General features: G+C 42.2%; 1 protein-coding gene across 1 annotated transcript; it reads right to left on the bottom strand.

Annotated features, from left to right (window-relative positions):
• Window positions 1-117: 117 nt before the first annotated feature.
• Window positions 118-5,217, bottom strand: hsd17b10 (hydroxysteroid (17-beta) dehydrogenase 10). Its single transcript, XM_008290170.1, has 6 exons — window positions 5,160-5,217; window positions 3,656-3,820; window positions 2,289-2,453; window positions 2,076-2,204; window positions 970-1,078; window positions 118-548 (listed from the first exon to the last, which is right to left on the bottom strand). The coding sequence occupies exons 1-6, from the start codon at window positions 5,181-5,183 to the stop codon at window positions 358-360; spliced, it is 783 nt and encodes a 260-aa protein (XP_008288392.1). The 5' UTR covers window positions 5,184-5,217; the 3' UTR covers window positions 118-357.
• Window positions 5,218-14,010: the final 8,793 nt, after the last annotated feature.

The raw sequence follows: 14,010 nt of genomic DNA, 5'->3' as shown, positions 1-14,010 counted from the left end.
TTAAATATTTCTGTGTTTCTACTGTCAGTGACCAACTTCTAACATTTTATTTTGATGCACAACTGAACATCCAAAAGTCTCTTTTTATAGTTTTAGGAGGAAAAAAAAAACAACTTCTCAGAACAATAAACCAAAGTGATGTTTATTTACTGCAGCGTTCTGAATAAAGAACATTTTTACAATCTTTCACTCAGTTAAAAAGGTTTGTGACTGACGACAGGTGAGGTAATAATAACCATCATGATGTTCTACAACGTAAAGACAAACGTACGTACACACACACACACACACACACACACGCACACGTGTGTTCTGTTGATTGGAGGCAGCTGATGATCTTTTCTCAAACCGAGCGTCTCAGGGCTGCATGCGGATGGCTCCGTCCAGCCGGATCACCTCCCCGTTGATCATCGGGTTCTCCACCAGCGACGTCACCAGGTGGGCGAACTCGGCCGGGTCGCCCAGGCGAGGAGGGAAGGGCACCTGGCGGGCGAGGAAGGAGCGCACCTTCTCCGGGAGGCTGGCGAGGAGCGGAGTGGCGAACAGCCCTGGAGGAGGGAGAACACGAGTTAAAGGACGAATCCAGCGACGAAGAATAAATCTGAAGCAGAAACACTGCAGGAGGATCTTATTTTAGATTTGATTTTAAGATCCAGTCGTCGGTTCTTAAAGGTCGCTGGTTTCACACGACTGCAGGTCCTCGTTCCAGACGGACGTTACTCGACCGACTGCATTTTTAAAGAAATATTTTTAATCCTGAATTAAAAGCAACTTTCTTGTGGGAATCAACAGAGTTTCCTGATTCTGACTGTGTTTATTTGAGCTCTCCCTGATGTCTGTAAATGTGTTTCCTGTGGATCTACAGTCAGCAGCTGCTTGTTGACCATAAACACTGGAAGCAGCAGCTCGTCTGCAGCTTCTCACTTCCTGCCGATACGATGTGTGTGTTACTGTATTGTGTGAACTAACCGGGTGCGATGGTGAGCACTCTGATGCCCATCGGCGCCAGGTCTCGTGCGATGGGCAGCGTCATCCCAACGATGCCGCCTTTAGAGGCAGAGTAAGCTGCTTGTCCGACCTTCAGGAGGAAACAGAGAAACGAAGCTGAGTAACACAGAGACCGTTTAGGTTTGACCTTTGTTGTGTGTTTTTTTTTTCAGTCTAGTGCAAAAAGGTTTCATTTATTCAAAGGCAGCAGCTGATAGAAGAAACGACGAGTTAATCCAGGACTGAACTATCTGCTCTTCTCTCAGGCTGCTGTTCCTTTTTCTTTGGACAGTCTACACTCGGGGTTAAAGTCAGCTTAGGAAGGTACTTCCTTAAAAAAAACACTTTATGTATTTGGGCCTCAATAAAAAAGTCATACTATAGCATGTCGTTTTTGTCAAAAAAGGTCACGTTCCAGAATGTCCTGAAAACGCATCAGGATGTAGTATATAGTAGGAAAAGTGTCCTGAACAGGTTTGAAGTCAGCTTAGGAAGGTACTTCCTTAAAAAAAACACTTTATGTATTTGGGCCTCAATAAAAAAGTCATACTATAGCATGTCGTTTTTGTCAAAAAAGGTCACGTTTCAGAATGTCCTGAAAACCTGTCAGGATGCAGCATATAGTGGGAAAAGTGTCCTGAGCATGTTTAAAGACAGCTTAGGAAGGTACTTCCTGAAAAATAAGCACTTTATGTATTTGGTCCTGATAAAAAAAAGTCATACTATAGCATGTCATTTTTGTCAAAAAATCTCACGTTCCAGAATGTCCTGAAAACACATCAGGATGTAGTATATAGTGGGAAAAGTGTCCTGAGCATGTTTAAAGACAGCTTAGGAAGGTACTTATGGAATAAAAAGCACATTGTGTATTTGGTCCTGATAAAAAAAAGTCATACTATAGCATGTCGTTTTTGTCAAAAAATCTCACGTTCCAGAATGTCCTGAAAACCTGTCAGGATGTAGTATATAGTGGGAAAAGTATCCTGAATGTGTTTAAACTGTCAGCTGGGACGTCTCCTACCATGACTCAGCACATTTCCTGTTTTCCTAAGCCTGAGCAGCATCACCACACTGCTTGAACACAGCACCTGTCCGTCGTAGGCCGCCACGCTGGCCGTGTTGATGATGCATCCTCGGTGCCCGTCTGCGTCCGCCTCGTTCTTTCCCATCTCGCCGGCAGCGAGTCGGATCACGTTGAAGGATCCTGCGATGTTCACCTGCAGAGGAAACACAGAGAGGTCACACCTGGAGCGCTGATTCTGAGCCGTACTTACGTCTGTCTGTCTGTCTGTCCGACTCACGTTGATGACTCTCTGGAAGTCCTCCAGGCTGTGAGGAATCTTCTTGCTGAAGTTGTAGGTTTTAACGGCCACAGCGATGCCGGCGCAGTTCACCGCCAGATCCAAGCGGCCGAACTTCTCTCTGGCCAGAGACACCGCCGACTGGACGTCCGCCTCCGAAGTCACCTGAGAAATAACACGGATGGTAATTATTCAGGCAGCTCAGAGGATTCATTTCCTCGTATACGTTTTAAACACTTGCAGCCTGGTTTCTGGCTCGCGGGATGTTTCCAACACGATCCTGCAGCCGTTAACCCTGAACTCGTTTGACTGAGAACGAGGCTTCTGGAGGTTCACGCTGCAGGTTCGTCTCGTCCACTTTACCTCCAGCAATAAGAAAAAGACAAATAAAAGAAAGAAATGTTTTTGTTTTCTAAAATAATAAAATAAAGTCTAATTTTGTTTTTTATTCTTTTTTACATTTGTGGCTCTGAAGAACGGGAACGTCTGGAGGACAGAGAGGACTCGTTCTTTCAGATTGATCTGTTAATGGAGACGATGGGATCAGACTCAGAAGGAGGACGGTCTGATGTGACTTCTGTCTGTCGGTTAGACTGTTGTTTTAAACTGTAACATGAGACTGACATCAGCTTTTGTACATGCAGGGTTGTTGCTGGGCCAGTCTACCAGTATGTGTGAACTGGTCACTCTGGCACCACTGCTTCACTGAACATTTCACGATCTGGTATCACAGGAGTCACAAAGATCTCATCTTTGCACAAATAGCATCAACTCTCTTTAATTCTTTTGCATTTTGAGTCACGACGGCTGCTGGAAGTCGGGTCTTACATCATGTCAGCACAGAAACCTACAGGATCACTTGTTCTTGGCAGAAAAAACATCTTCAGTTTGTTGACTTCGACCTGCTGTTTCTGTTTCACCTGCAGGTTTTCTGACCTGTTAACAAGAATCTTGAGGTATTTTTTGTTTTTTTTTGCAAGGCTTCACTGGTGCAGCACATGAAGTCAGTAAGCTCCTCTGTCAGCTCTGCAAAGACCTGATATCAGCGTTTCCCTGAGAATGAACATTTAGAGTGAATCTACTGACGTGACGGAAACATCAGCGGTTCTTTCTGACCAAGTGGCTCCTGATGCAACACATTAAAAACGTAGAATAACAAAGTGGAGCCATCTGCATGGTTACACGAAACATTTAAGAAATATGAGCAGAAGAAAATAAAAAAGTATTCGTTCAGATTGTCCAAATCCCTCTGGATAGAAACAACAAGACTGCACAGAGATGATATTGGACAGAATTCTGTTTAGAAACATACGTTTAGTTTGAGGAAACGTGTCTGAATCTGTTGTTCTGCTGAGTTTTGGACTCACGTCTGCAGGAGCGAAGGCACATCGATCCCCCAGACTGGCAGCCAGCGTCTGGCCGTCCGAGGAGGGAAGGTCCACGATGACAGCCGACGCCCCGCTCTGCACCAGGCGCTCTACGGTGGCCCGACCCAGACCGGACGCACCGCCGGTCACCAGTCCGACCATCCCCTGTTGAACACATGGACGGACGGCAGGACAGGAGGAAGAAAAACACATGGATCACTGAGAGAGACGGGCTCTGGTCAGACTTGTGTGTTCAGTCCTGATTAGAAACCACACCAGTGATCAGTTCTAGTTTGTAAAAACACTGAGTCAGCTGACAAAGAAGATAAACTATTTTAACTGATGGTAGATGGTAAAATTCCCCAGATACAGCTCTGCAGCCATTAGGATAATACATTAAATGATGCATTAAATATCTCTGGGTTTTTTCCAACAGCACTTACTTTCTAATTCACCATGAAGACCATTTTCTGATGGTGACAAATACGTCTGTAAGAAATGTGTTTACTGTCTCAGGTGCCAAATAACATCAGTGCATGTTCATATGTGTGTATGCATTCATACTTGTTTCCAAAGAGGACATTTGTATTTCTTTTTTACATATACATACATGTTTTATGCCTTTGACAGAAAAGTTAAAGGGAACTAAGACACTGTGTTCAAACTGTGTTCATGATAATTTATCACTCACAGCCACACAAGCTCATGAAGGGAGTTAAACATTAATTAGGGTTGGCTATTTTTTAATATGTTTATCTTGCAAACAGTCCATGTAAAAACGTCTGCAGACTATTCACAGGAACAAGGACACAAAAGTAAAAAAAAAAAAAAAGGAAAAGAAAGAAAAGAAAAAAGATGCTGGAGTTTTATTTTTAAATGTATTTAAGTGATAATAAGATGTTTATTAAATAAATCTGTAACAGGAGCTGCGACTGGTTGCAAAACCAATAAATAAGTTTTAGATTTGAGTTTTAATTGGTTTTAAATGAAGAGTTTAAATTTCACTAAAAAACATGTTTTTAGTTGTTTTGAATGGAGACTTGGACGAAACCATTCATTCTTAGGGGGGGTCGTGACCCCTCGATGCTTAGGAAACACCAAACTGTACCCCCAGATATAAAGCACAAACACGTGCTCTTTGTGAGGAACCAGTGGATGATTCTCTCTGTCGTTATCTTCTATATGTTTTCAATGTGTTTCTTCATGTTTTAAGGTGAACCAAAGTAGGCGACATCCCTCCAAACTGAACCCTGTCGACCTTTCGTGTCCTCTTTTGCTGGAGTGGAAGGTCCGAAGGTTAGCGGCGCTACTGAGGGCGCTGTGGGGCTCGTTAGCACAATGAAACTTCAGAACTACAGAGACATAAATCCACCCAGACGATAGAAACTCTCACACACCGAACCACGAGTCTGTTCAAAACCTTACGAGTCACATCCTGCCGGACTAAACACTATAACCGATGCAGCGTGGAGCGTTAAAATGGATTTAATTTTCTGTTGCTCACCTTCACACACCGAATGTTCGCCATGTTTGCTGGACAGGGCCGTGACGTCACAACAAAGATCGAGTATGCGGAACAGGAAGTATCACTCCGCGCGGATCTACTGTGAACATGTTAAAAATTAAAGATGCAAAGAAAAATATTTTGGGGGGAAATCAAGGAAAAATGTTGACATATGTTGTGCAATGAAATAAAATGACTGGTGTTTGCATGAAATCATTTAAAAAAATATTTTGTTCACAAGAAATTTTCAACACTACAGTGAATCAGCAATTCAAGGCCTTTATTGTCTCCATAGCTCTAGAACTATATCTGTTTATTCCACCACTCAGTTATTTTAAAAGTCTGTAAAATAATTTAAATCAGTTCATTTTTGAAGCAGAAAAAACAGCAAAAACAAAACCCCAACATTTCTGATTTGGTGTTTACACTAGAATCAGCTTCACTCGTCGGTAAACACACACCAGGATTTAGACTTCAGTGTTTACCGTCACAGAATAAAGCACACATGCATTGAAACTAGAGCAACCAGTTATGGAAGGGAAATGTTAAGCTACTATGTGCAAGTACAGATCTGTGTAGAAGAGCTTGTGTACAGCTCTCTGTAGGCCTGCATTATGAAAACAGGTTTTTATCCAAAAGCTTTTCCAGTGAAACTACATTTCTCACACTGATTGTTTATCCTGCAGCTCTTCTGAGTCGACGGTGTCCCTAAACAGCTTTTCTTCTCCTTATAGCTCTTCCAGTGTCGTCTCTTATTGCTGTTTTTCTCTCTGCAGCTCTTCAGAAACAAAGTTTGCTCCCACACAACCAACAGCAGAATGTAAAACTGTGTTTACAGCTTTTCCACATCAATCAACAAAATATAAACATGTAACAGCATCATGTTCACACTGAGCTTTTCTCCTCAATAACATTTTTGACTGCAATTGTAGGTACATTATCCTTTTTCATACCTGCACATTTATAAACTCATCCTGCCTGTACATTCTCTATATTTCACCTCCATTTTTAGCCTCACTGTACTTTTTGTAATTCTTGTCCTGCCTCCTTCATTCCTCATCCAGCTGCTGTTAAATGTAAACTTTCCTGGTGAGGGATCAATACATTTGATCTTATCTTGTGTTTAGAGTGAACCAGAGTTTTAGTGCAACATAACAGTGGTGCAAATACAGTTATGAAGCACTAAATACAACAGTTTTGACACCTGATGTACATGAGGTCGGTGGACAATGGAACAGAGAGCAGCACACAAACAGCTTTGTGATTTACAGTAAATATAATCGGTCACGTCGGGATTCAGAGTTCAGAGCCTGTAGGAAGAAACAGTTCTTCATAATGCGTCTAATGGTTTGTAATCTAATAGTAAAATGTTTAACAGTGTCGCACCAACCAGAGTCAAGTGTATTTTTACACTCTAAGTACATTTTACTAATAATACATTCAGCACATTCTAACACTCAGCCTCGGTATTTTCAGTGCAGATGCAACGGAGCTGTTACGGAGTATTTTTTGAGTTTTTTTTTCACAGTATTTGCGTCCTTCTTCCACCACTAGTGTTTGTAATCGCACAATAAGTACTTTAAGCATGCATGTAAATGTGGCAGAATAAAGAAGCAGGACTTCTAGCAGAAATATAACACAATGAAGGTATAATGCCACATCTGTACATGTGAAAGGTGTTCAGTCTTTACTTTTATCCTTATTGTACTTTTGTGTCTCTTATCTTTTTTTTTATGCCTCATTTGTATCCTGCTGCTGTAACATGTAAATTCATCTCCTTGGAGATCAATAAAGTTTATCTGAACTGATAAGGCTGTGCAAATAGAAATACTCAGGTGGTGTGCACATGCTGCAGAGTTGTACCTAAATATAGTTTTTGTACACATAAATAAAATAGGTAAAAATATTTATTTTGATATATGCAGTACATGGAGATACATGCAGCCTGTGCATGATGGTACAAATTAAAGCTTTCTTAATATATGCTAAAAATAATGGACATGATATAAACACAGCTGATGTGTAAACTCTTAGGATAAAAATGCTGCAGTGGTGGATGTTAAACATGTGGTTTTATGTTTGATAATGTAGACGTTATATCACCATCTGCACTATAAAGCTGTAATATAAAGTCAGAGTGAGAGCTCTGTTATTTTACTCCTCTTTGATCAGCGCCGAACCCACAGCCCCGCCCTCCTGAATGTGAGCTGGCCAATCAGTGAGCGCTTTGGGGGGAACGCCCCCTCCACGGAGAGCTGTCGTCCAATCAGAGCCGCTCTGCAGCTCCGAGGGGTCAGTTCAGGCAACCAGCTGATGCTTCCTCTGATCCAACACTAACACTGAAGATTTGGCTTTTTAACTGAGCTCTGGAAGCCTTTAAACATGTTCTTAATTAAAAACACATTAAATCCTGGACGTGACAAAACAAAGTAATCAGACTACAGTTACAGTTGTTAAAGAATAATCCTTTATTTAGATGACGTGGATGCAAAAACACAGCATTAAAATATCAGATCTGATCGTTCTGGGCTCAAATGAAGGCTGTTCTTACAACATAATATAACCAAACAGAGAGACACCTTATCTCCAAGTTGTACTGAGAAGCACAGAGCAGTTTCTACTGATTATTTCCATTAACGATTAATCAATTCTGAAGCAGTTTTTCTTATGTTTTAACCAACCAACAGCCCATAATAATAAGATAACTAATTAGTTCATTCAGAAAATAAAATGGATAAATCAACAACGAAAATAATCATGACAGGTACAAACATTCGTGATAACCTGTGAATGGTTTAAACTCCAAACATTCTGCGGTTGCAGCTTTTTCAGCGTGAGGATTTGCTTTTCTGTGTTTTATATCGTGAATATCTTCTGGTTGTGGACTGCCTGTTTGATTTATAAACACTAAACCGGTGCTCATTAAAATATCTGTAAGCTGCAGCCACAACTGGGTTTAATGTCACAGAAGACAAAAGAAAAACAGCAAAATTCACATCAGAGAAGCTGCACATTTCTGCAACGTTTACTTTGAAACATGGGATTAACTATCTAAAAAAGAGAAGTAAAGAGAAGTACCCATACAATGCTCAAAACACATTCAATACTTGCAACCAGTAAAGAGATGAAGACAACGGATGTCACCTGCAGCAGCTGGAACAAAGTGCATCATGCTGCCACACTGTGGAAGGCAGTAAGTTGTATAGTTGTATCTCCAGAATAGGGGTTGTAATATCCCAAACCCCACAACAACACAACTTACTACCTCACCACAGCACAGCATAAAGAACAACACCTCGACTTGTTCCGTGCTGCCATTCGTCTGGAAGCTAATTTTATGCGTGTGAATGAGCTGCAGCTTCAATCTGAGACAACTCGTGTTGCGTAATACTCGTTGTTTCGTTCTTCGGCTGAGAAAGTGGAGCTAAATTAACAGAAGGAGCGAATACGATGTCAGCCAGACGACTAACGAAGCACACATTGTTTTCTGACTGGTGGCCAATTCGCTAACAGCCAGAGACTCACGATACAACCGGCGAAATGAGCACAGCTGATCACCAACGGCAACTGAGACTTCAGTCGCCGTGGCAACTGAAGGCAAGACGTGGATGGGCCGGCTGTCTCCTTCACGCAGGTGACGGTTCGGTCGCCGTGAGAAAGACAGTAGGCTGTATAGTTATCTCCCAGATCTGGTGTGATCCTAAAACTATACAAACTACTACCTCATCCCACAGCGCCCACGCTCTCCTCCGGAGTCCAGAATCAGCAGCACATTTACACTTTTAAGATCTAAAAGGCAAATAAATGTGCACCTGCTCATTTGGTTCATGGTTTCAGACGGATGTGCTATGAAGCAACTTTGACATATCCAGGATTTCTTTGACTAAACAAAACCTAGAACCAGATTTCCTTCATCAGGCTGTGAGAGCGCTGCACAAAACAAACTGTTGTTGTTGCTATAAAGGAGATATTGTTTTAAAAAGCCGCTGCTACTGCAAAAAATGCTGGTTGAAAATAGATTGTGTAAATGAATGTATGTTTCTGCAGCTACATGACAGCTGTTCTTAAGCTTCATACATATAAACCTGATCCTCTATAATGAAGGATGTGTGGAAATCACTTTAGTTTTAAGCCAAACTAAAAATGAAAGGATTCTCTGTGCCAAATACCAATGGACTGATTCCATTTCTAACCTGTGTTCTATCAGCTGCAGTACCAACAGACGAGGCAGCAAATCAAGACCAAGCATAAACATTTTTCCTGCATTTTCCTCTTCATCATTTAATGCTTGCAGGTTCCTACATCATGCTGCGTACAGCTTGACTTACTGTCGCTGCTCGGCTTTGTTCAGTGGTATTAAGAACATACTGATGGTCTGCATACATCACATACTCACTCAGCTTGAGATTGATTATGATCAGGTTAAGAGCTGGTGAGAGGGTGGTGCCTCTAAACTCTGAGCAGAACCTCCTCCAGAGCAGGTTAGCAGTGCAGCATCAGTTACCATGGTGATGCAGCAGGTTAAAGAGAGCCACCTTCATGACGTTGAAACCCTGACTTTACTCAACATACCTCGCTGACACATTATTCTGGCTTCGTGGAGCATCCCTCTGCTCTCTGGGCTGAGTGCTTCTGGAGGCACGTATGTGACAGGAGTGATGGAGGAGCAGTGATGAGGAGGAGACCAGTCCTCAGAAAAAGAGGTAGCCTGATTCTCTGGAGCTGCTCGTCCTTGAAGGGAGTCTGCAGGACCAAACCTGAGGAGCAAAAACACACAGTGCAGAAGCAGCAGGAGATGATGGACTGACCTCATTAAAAACACTGAAAATTAACCACCAGTGACCATTAAGGGGCTCCGCTAACGTCTTAGCTTCTGTCCTCAATCAGGTGAGGCTAACAGGCTAGCTGTGCTCTATCACAGCCCCCCGAGCGACTTAACATTAGCTGCTCAGTTTGAGGTAAATTAGCTCCTGTTAGCATCACGGACGTGTCTATAATAAAGGTTTGAACGAACGGTAGCTTCAGTTGTCAGCAGGTATTTGGCTGAGCTAGCAGCTAGCCTGCTAGCCAGCAGTGTTAACAAGCTAGCTGACAGCTAGCTGGAATTGGCGGTCAGTCCGACTGCTGTCACATCCGCCGCCCCGCACACGACCGCACTCCCGCGGCTTCCGCGGCCGTCTGCGGCGCTAAAACTCGGGGCTTTTCTCCGCAGCTCGCCGCCGGTTCCGGTGCCAACCTAGAGCAGCGGTTTACCTCCAGCCTCCGTGCAGCCCAGGTGGCTCCTCGTATCATCCTCGCCATCTTTCCGAGCGGAGCGGGTTTGTGGTCGCTGGCTGAGTGCTGGTGGCATGCCCAGGTATCGCGAGAGTTAGGGAACGCGCCTGAACGAGACTTCAAGTGCAGGCTGCAGAGGCTGTTTCATACACGTTAAAGCTGGGAGGCTTTTTATGAACCTGACCTTTAAACTTCACATATAATAATGGTAATAATAATAATAATAATCTAATATTAGGAACTACACGGTGCCAGACCCCCCCGGCCTGTTCGACGGCCACGTTTGGTCCATGTATTTGCAACACAAGAACTTATAATAACAATAATAATCTATTATTATTAGTTTATTTTTTTCTTCTTCTTCCAGCCTGGTTTTCAAGTTGTTTTTCATATTTTTCTTCAATGTAACATGTATGAGCGATTGGATACCTTGAATTTCCCCAAAGGCACAAATAAAGTGTTTGTCTAAATCCTGTTATGGTAAAAAACAAAAAAACATTACATACCGTTTTAAAAAAAGACATTTTATAGATATATACTTCATTAGTTTTACTCAGAAACAGTATGCTCTTTGTTCAGCGATGAGCCTCTTTTGCTTCATCAGTGACATCAAGTTTCCTTCAGTTCAATGAAAACAAATCTGACATAATTATATTTGGCCCTCTGACAATGTGCACAACATAGTCCTGAATATTGGTGTAAGCTTGGACCACTTTTTAATTTAAATAAACAGGTCAGCAGCCTATTTCAGCGCAGATCTTTTTTTTTTCATCTCACCAGGACCTGGAAACTGTTTTCTTTTTTATTATTAGCTCACAGCTGGATGACTGTAACTCATCCAACTCTGACTCCAGTTAGTTCAGAGAGCAGCTGCCGGGTTTTTTAAGTGCACCGTTTGTTTTAAAAGCCTTTAACGGTTTCAGAGCCTCGTTTCTCTGCATCTTCAACAAATTGCAGCACCAGGTTGCATGAAAATGTTGCACCAAACAGCATCCAGGTAGAAGTCGGGCTTCACACAACACCATGATGAGAAAAGCTCACCTGCCCAGAGGGCTGCTCATTGCATGCTGGGACCGATTTCAACCATCCACAGCAGTGAATCAGAACAAGTCGGCATAAAGAATAAAAGCATCTCTAAAGATTTACATGGATCAGGAGTTCCTTTCATTTTTTAAAAACTCTGAGCTTATTGCAATAAGACATTTAATTCCTGTAATTCCAAAAAAACTGCTCTCTTAATACCATAAGCCTGTTTAACTCTCCTCTCTCTCTGTTTCACTTAATAGCATAAAAAAACGACAATCTGCCTGAACTCAAAGCACCTCCTGTTACTGATTCTACTAATTGGGGCTGATTTTGCTACAAGATGAATACAGAATTAAAATAAACTGGAAAAATTCAAGCGGCAAATTGTACTTAAACACTTTCCAGAACTATTCCTTTAAATTCAATATGGATTAAAATTCAAGAAATTCAGATTATTACAGCTTTTCTTTACGTTTTCTCTCTCCTGTAGTTTAAACCGATCTCCAAAATGAAGACACCGGACGCGAGGAATCCTTTTTTTTACTAAAAGAATAAATTTTATTTCAGCACTGTAAGTCATTTCCCAACCAGTACAAACATGACTGCCATCTTTGTCTCTTTCTGAACCTTTCCTCCCCTCCCTCTGTGAGATCAGACCACCAACAGCCAGACAAATTTAAAATAAAATAAAAAAACAAACAAAAAAAGAAAAAAAAGAAAAAAAAAAGAGCTTTCTTCTCTCACCCTTCCACAAACCGTCTGGTGCTTCCATAATGCTAACAATGATGACAAATTATACCAACCATAATTATAACAGCAATAATGATGATGATAATATTTCTATAACAACAGTATTATGGATAAATTTTAACCCTTTTTTTTTCGCTGCACAGGTAGTTTTTTTTTCTTTTAGGTGGTTCTGATGCTTTCGGGGGGACACATGTTGCTGAGGATCATGACGAGATAAAAAAAAAAAAAAAAGAAAGAAAGGGCCCACAGTGATGAACCTGACTGGGACTGGGCCACTAGGGGGCGGCGGGGCTGGAGGTTGGAGGGTTTTTTTTGGGGTGGGGGGGGTTTTAACTGGAGCTTGGAGGGCTGTTGAGGGGGGGAGTGGCAGTGTAGAGAGAGACAGACAGAAATTAGGGTCCTTTATCGGACAGAAACGCTGTGACAATCCTGCTAATGGATCAGGACACGACCGCTGACTCCTTTTATCCACATTCTGTATGACAGACAATAATACTGTTTCACTTCTACAATACTAACAGAGTTCACTCCTACTCTGGGACTTTTGGTTCTCTTAACGTTGTCGAGCTCTTCGGAGATGCTCCCATGTTTTGTGGGCAGAGAGGCAGGAGGCTTGTAAACAGCTCAGTGACACCGAAGAGGCTGAATTTTCCTCAAGACGCTTCGGCCGAGACCGTCTGACGTCACGCCGGACGCCGGAAATTGATTTTTCTGGATGATGAAAGTGAGTCGTGTGATTGGAATTTGTGGCGACTAATGATTACTTTCCTCAATAATGAAACTGTTTAGTGTAAAAAAAAAAAGAAGCTCAAAGTGATGTCTGGAAATTCATTGTTGATGGTCGTTTAAGTAAAAGAAATCAGGGATAAAACTAGCAGCGCGTTTGGATAAAGTGTCAGATGCTCGTTTAACTCAGCGAACGGTCGCAGAGGCTCAGTCGAAATTTAACATTCGAGACGCTGGGATCAATGAAATCTTTTCAATCAAAAACCTGAGCTTCAGAAATTATCAAAAGGTTTCTTCTATTGGCTTCAATGATCGACTTTTCTTTAGCCTTTGGGAAGGATTTGTTTATGTGTTTATGCTAAGCTAAGCTAGCTAGCTGCGGCTTCACCCTGCTCAAGCAGAAGGGAGTAATTAACTTCAGTTGTTTGGTTGATAAATGTCAGAAAATGATGAAAAAAGTTGAAGAAGTCATAAAGGAGGAAAGAATCCAGAATTTTGAGTTGTTTTTCTCCAGAGTTTTGAGCGTCCTGGAAGGCCGACGAGTCTTGGATTTGCGTTATTTTGTTTTTCTTTAAAGGAAGAATTCAGCCACTTTCATCAGCCTCGTGCCCACGTACAGTTATAAAGAGACTCAAACGGGTCCGAGTCGGGGGAGTTTTAAAGGCAAGTTTGAGAGAGAGCACAACAACTACGCGTAAGAAAAATGCAAAAGAGGGCGCCGGAGCCCCAGGCGCGACCGAAAGCACGTCTGTCCGGTGTGTGTGTGTGTAACGAGTGCAGATCCGATGTGAGCGAGTGCAGCGGTTCCACCTAAATTCGGTCGACGAGGAACGCGGGCGAGTGAAGCGGCGCGACGGCGAACTCGGCCAATCCGGAAACAAACAAACAAACAAACAAAAACCCCGCGCTACTCGTCCGCTCGCTCGCCGTCCCTGTCTGTCTCCACGACAACCACAGTGTTCAAAAACAGAAGAAATAAAATTTAAAAAAAAACACCTTTACCTCACAGACTTGTCAGATAAATCACACGTGCTGTAATGTCGTTATATATATAATCATACTCGTCGGAAAACTT

Source organism: Stegastes partitus, unplaced genomic scaffold (assembly GCF_000690725.1).
Source record: "Stegastes partitus isolate 25-593 unplaced genomic scaffold, Stegastes_partitus-1.0.2 Scaffold658, whole genome shotgun sequence".
NCBI classification, from domain to species: Eukaryota; Metazoa; Chordata; class Actinopteri; family Pomacentridae; genus Stegastes; species Stegastes partitus.
This window is presented reverse-complemented; position numbering and strand designations above follow the sequence as displayed.

Bases quoted from the DNA above. Each gene is read 5' to 3' on its own strand.
- hsd17b10 (XM_008290170.1), bottom strand. From the start codon at position 5,183: ATGGCGAACATTCGGTGTGTGAAG. The intron at 2,454-3,655 runs GTGAGTCCAAAA...GTTATTTCTCAG, and splicing joins GTGCCTTCGCTCCTGCAGAC to GTGACTTCGGAGGCGGACGT. The intron at 549-969 runs GTTAGTTCACAC...TCCCTCCTCCAG, and splicing joins AGTGCTCACCATCGCACCCG to GGCTGTTCGCCACTCCGCTC.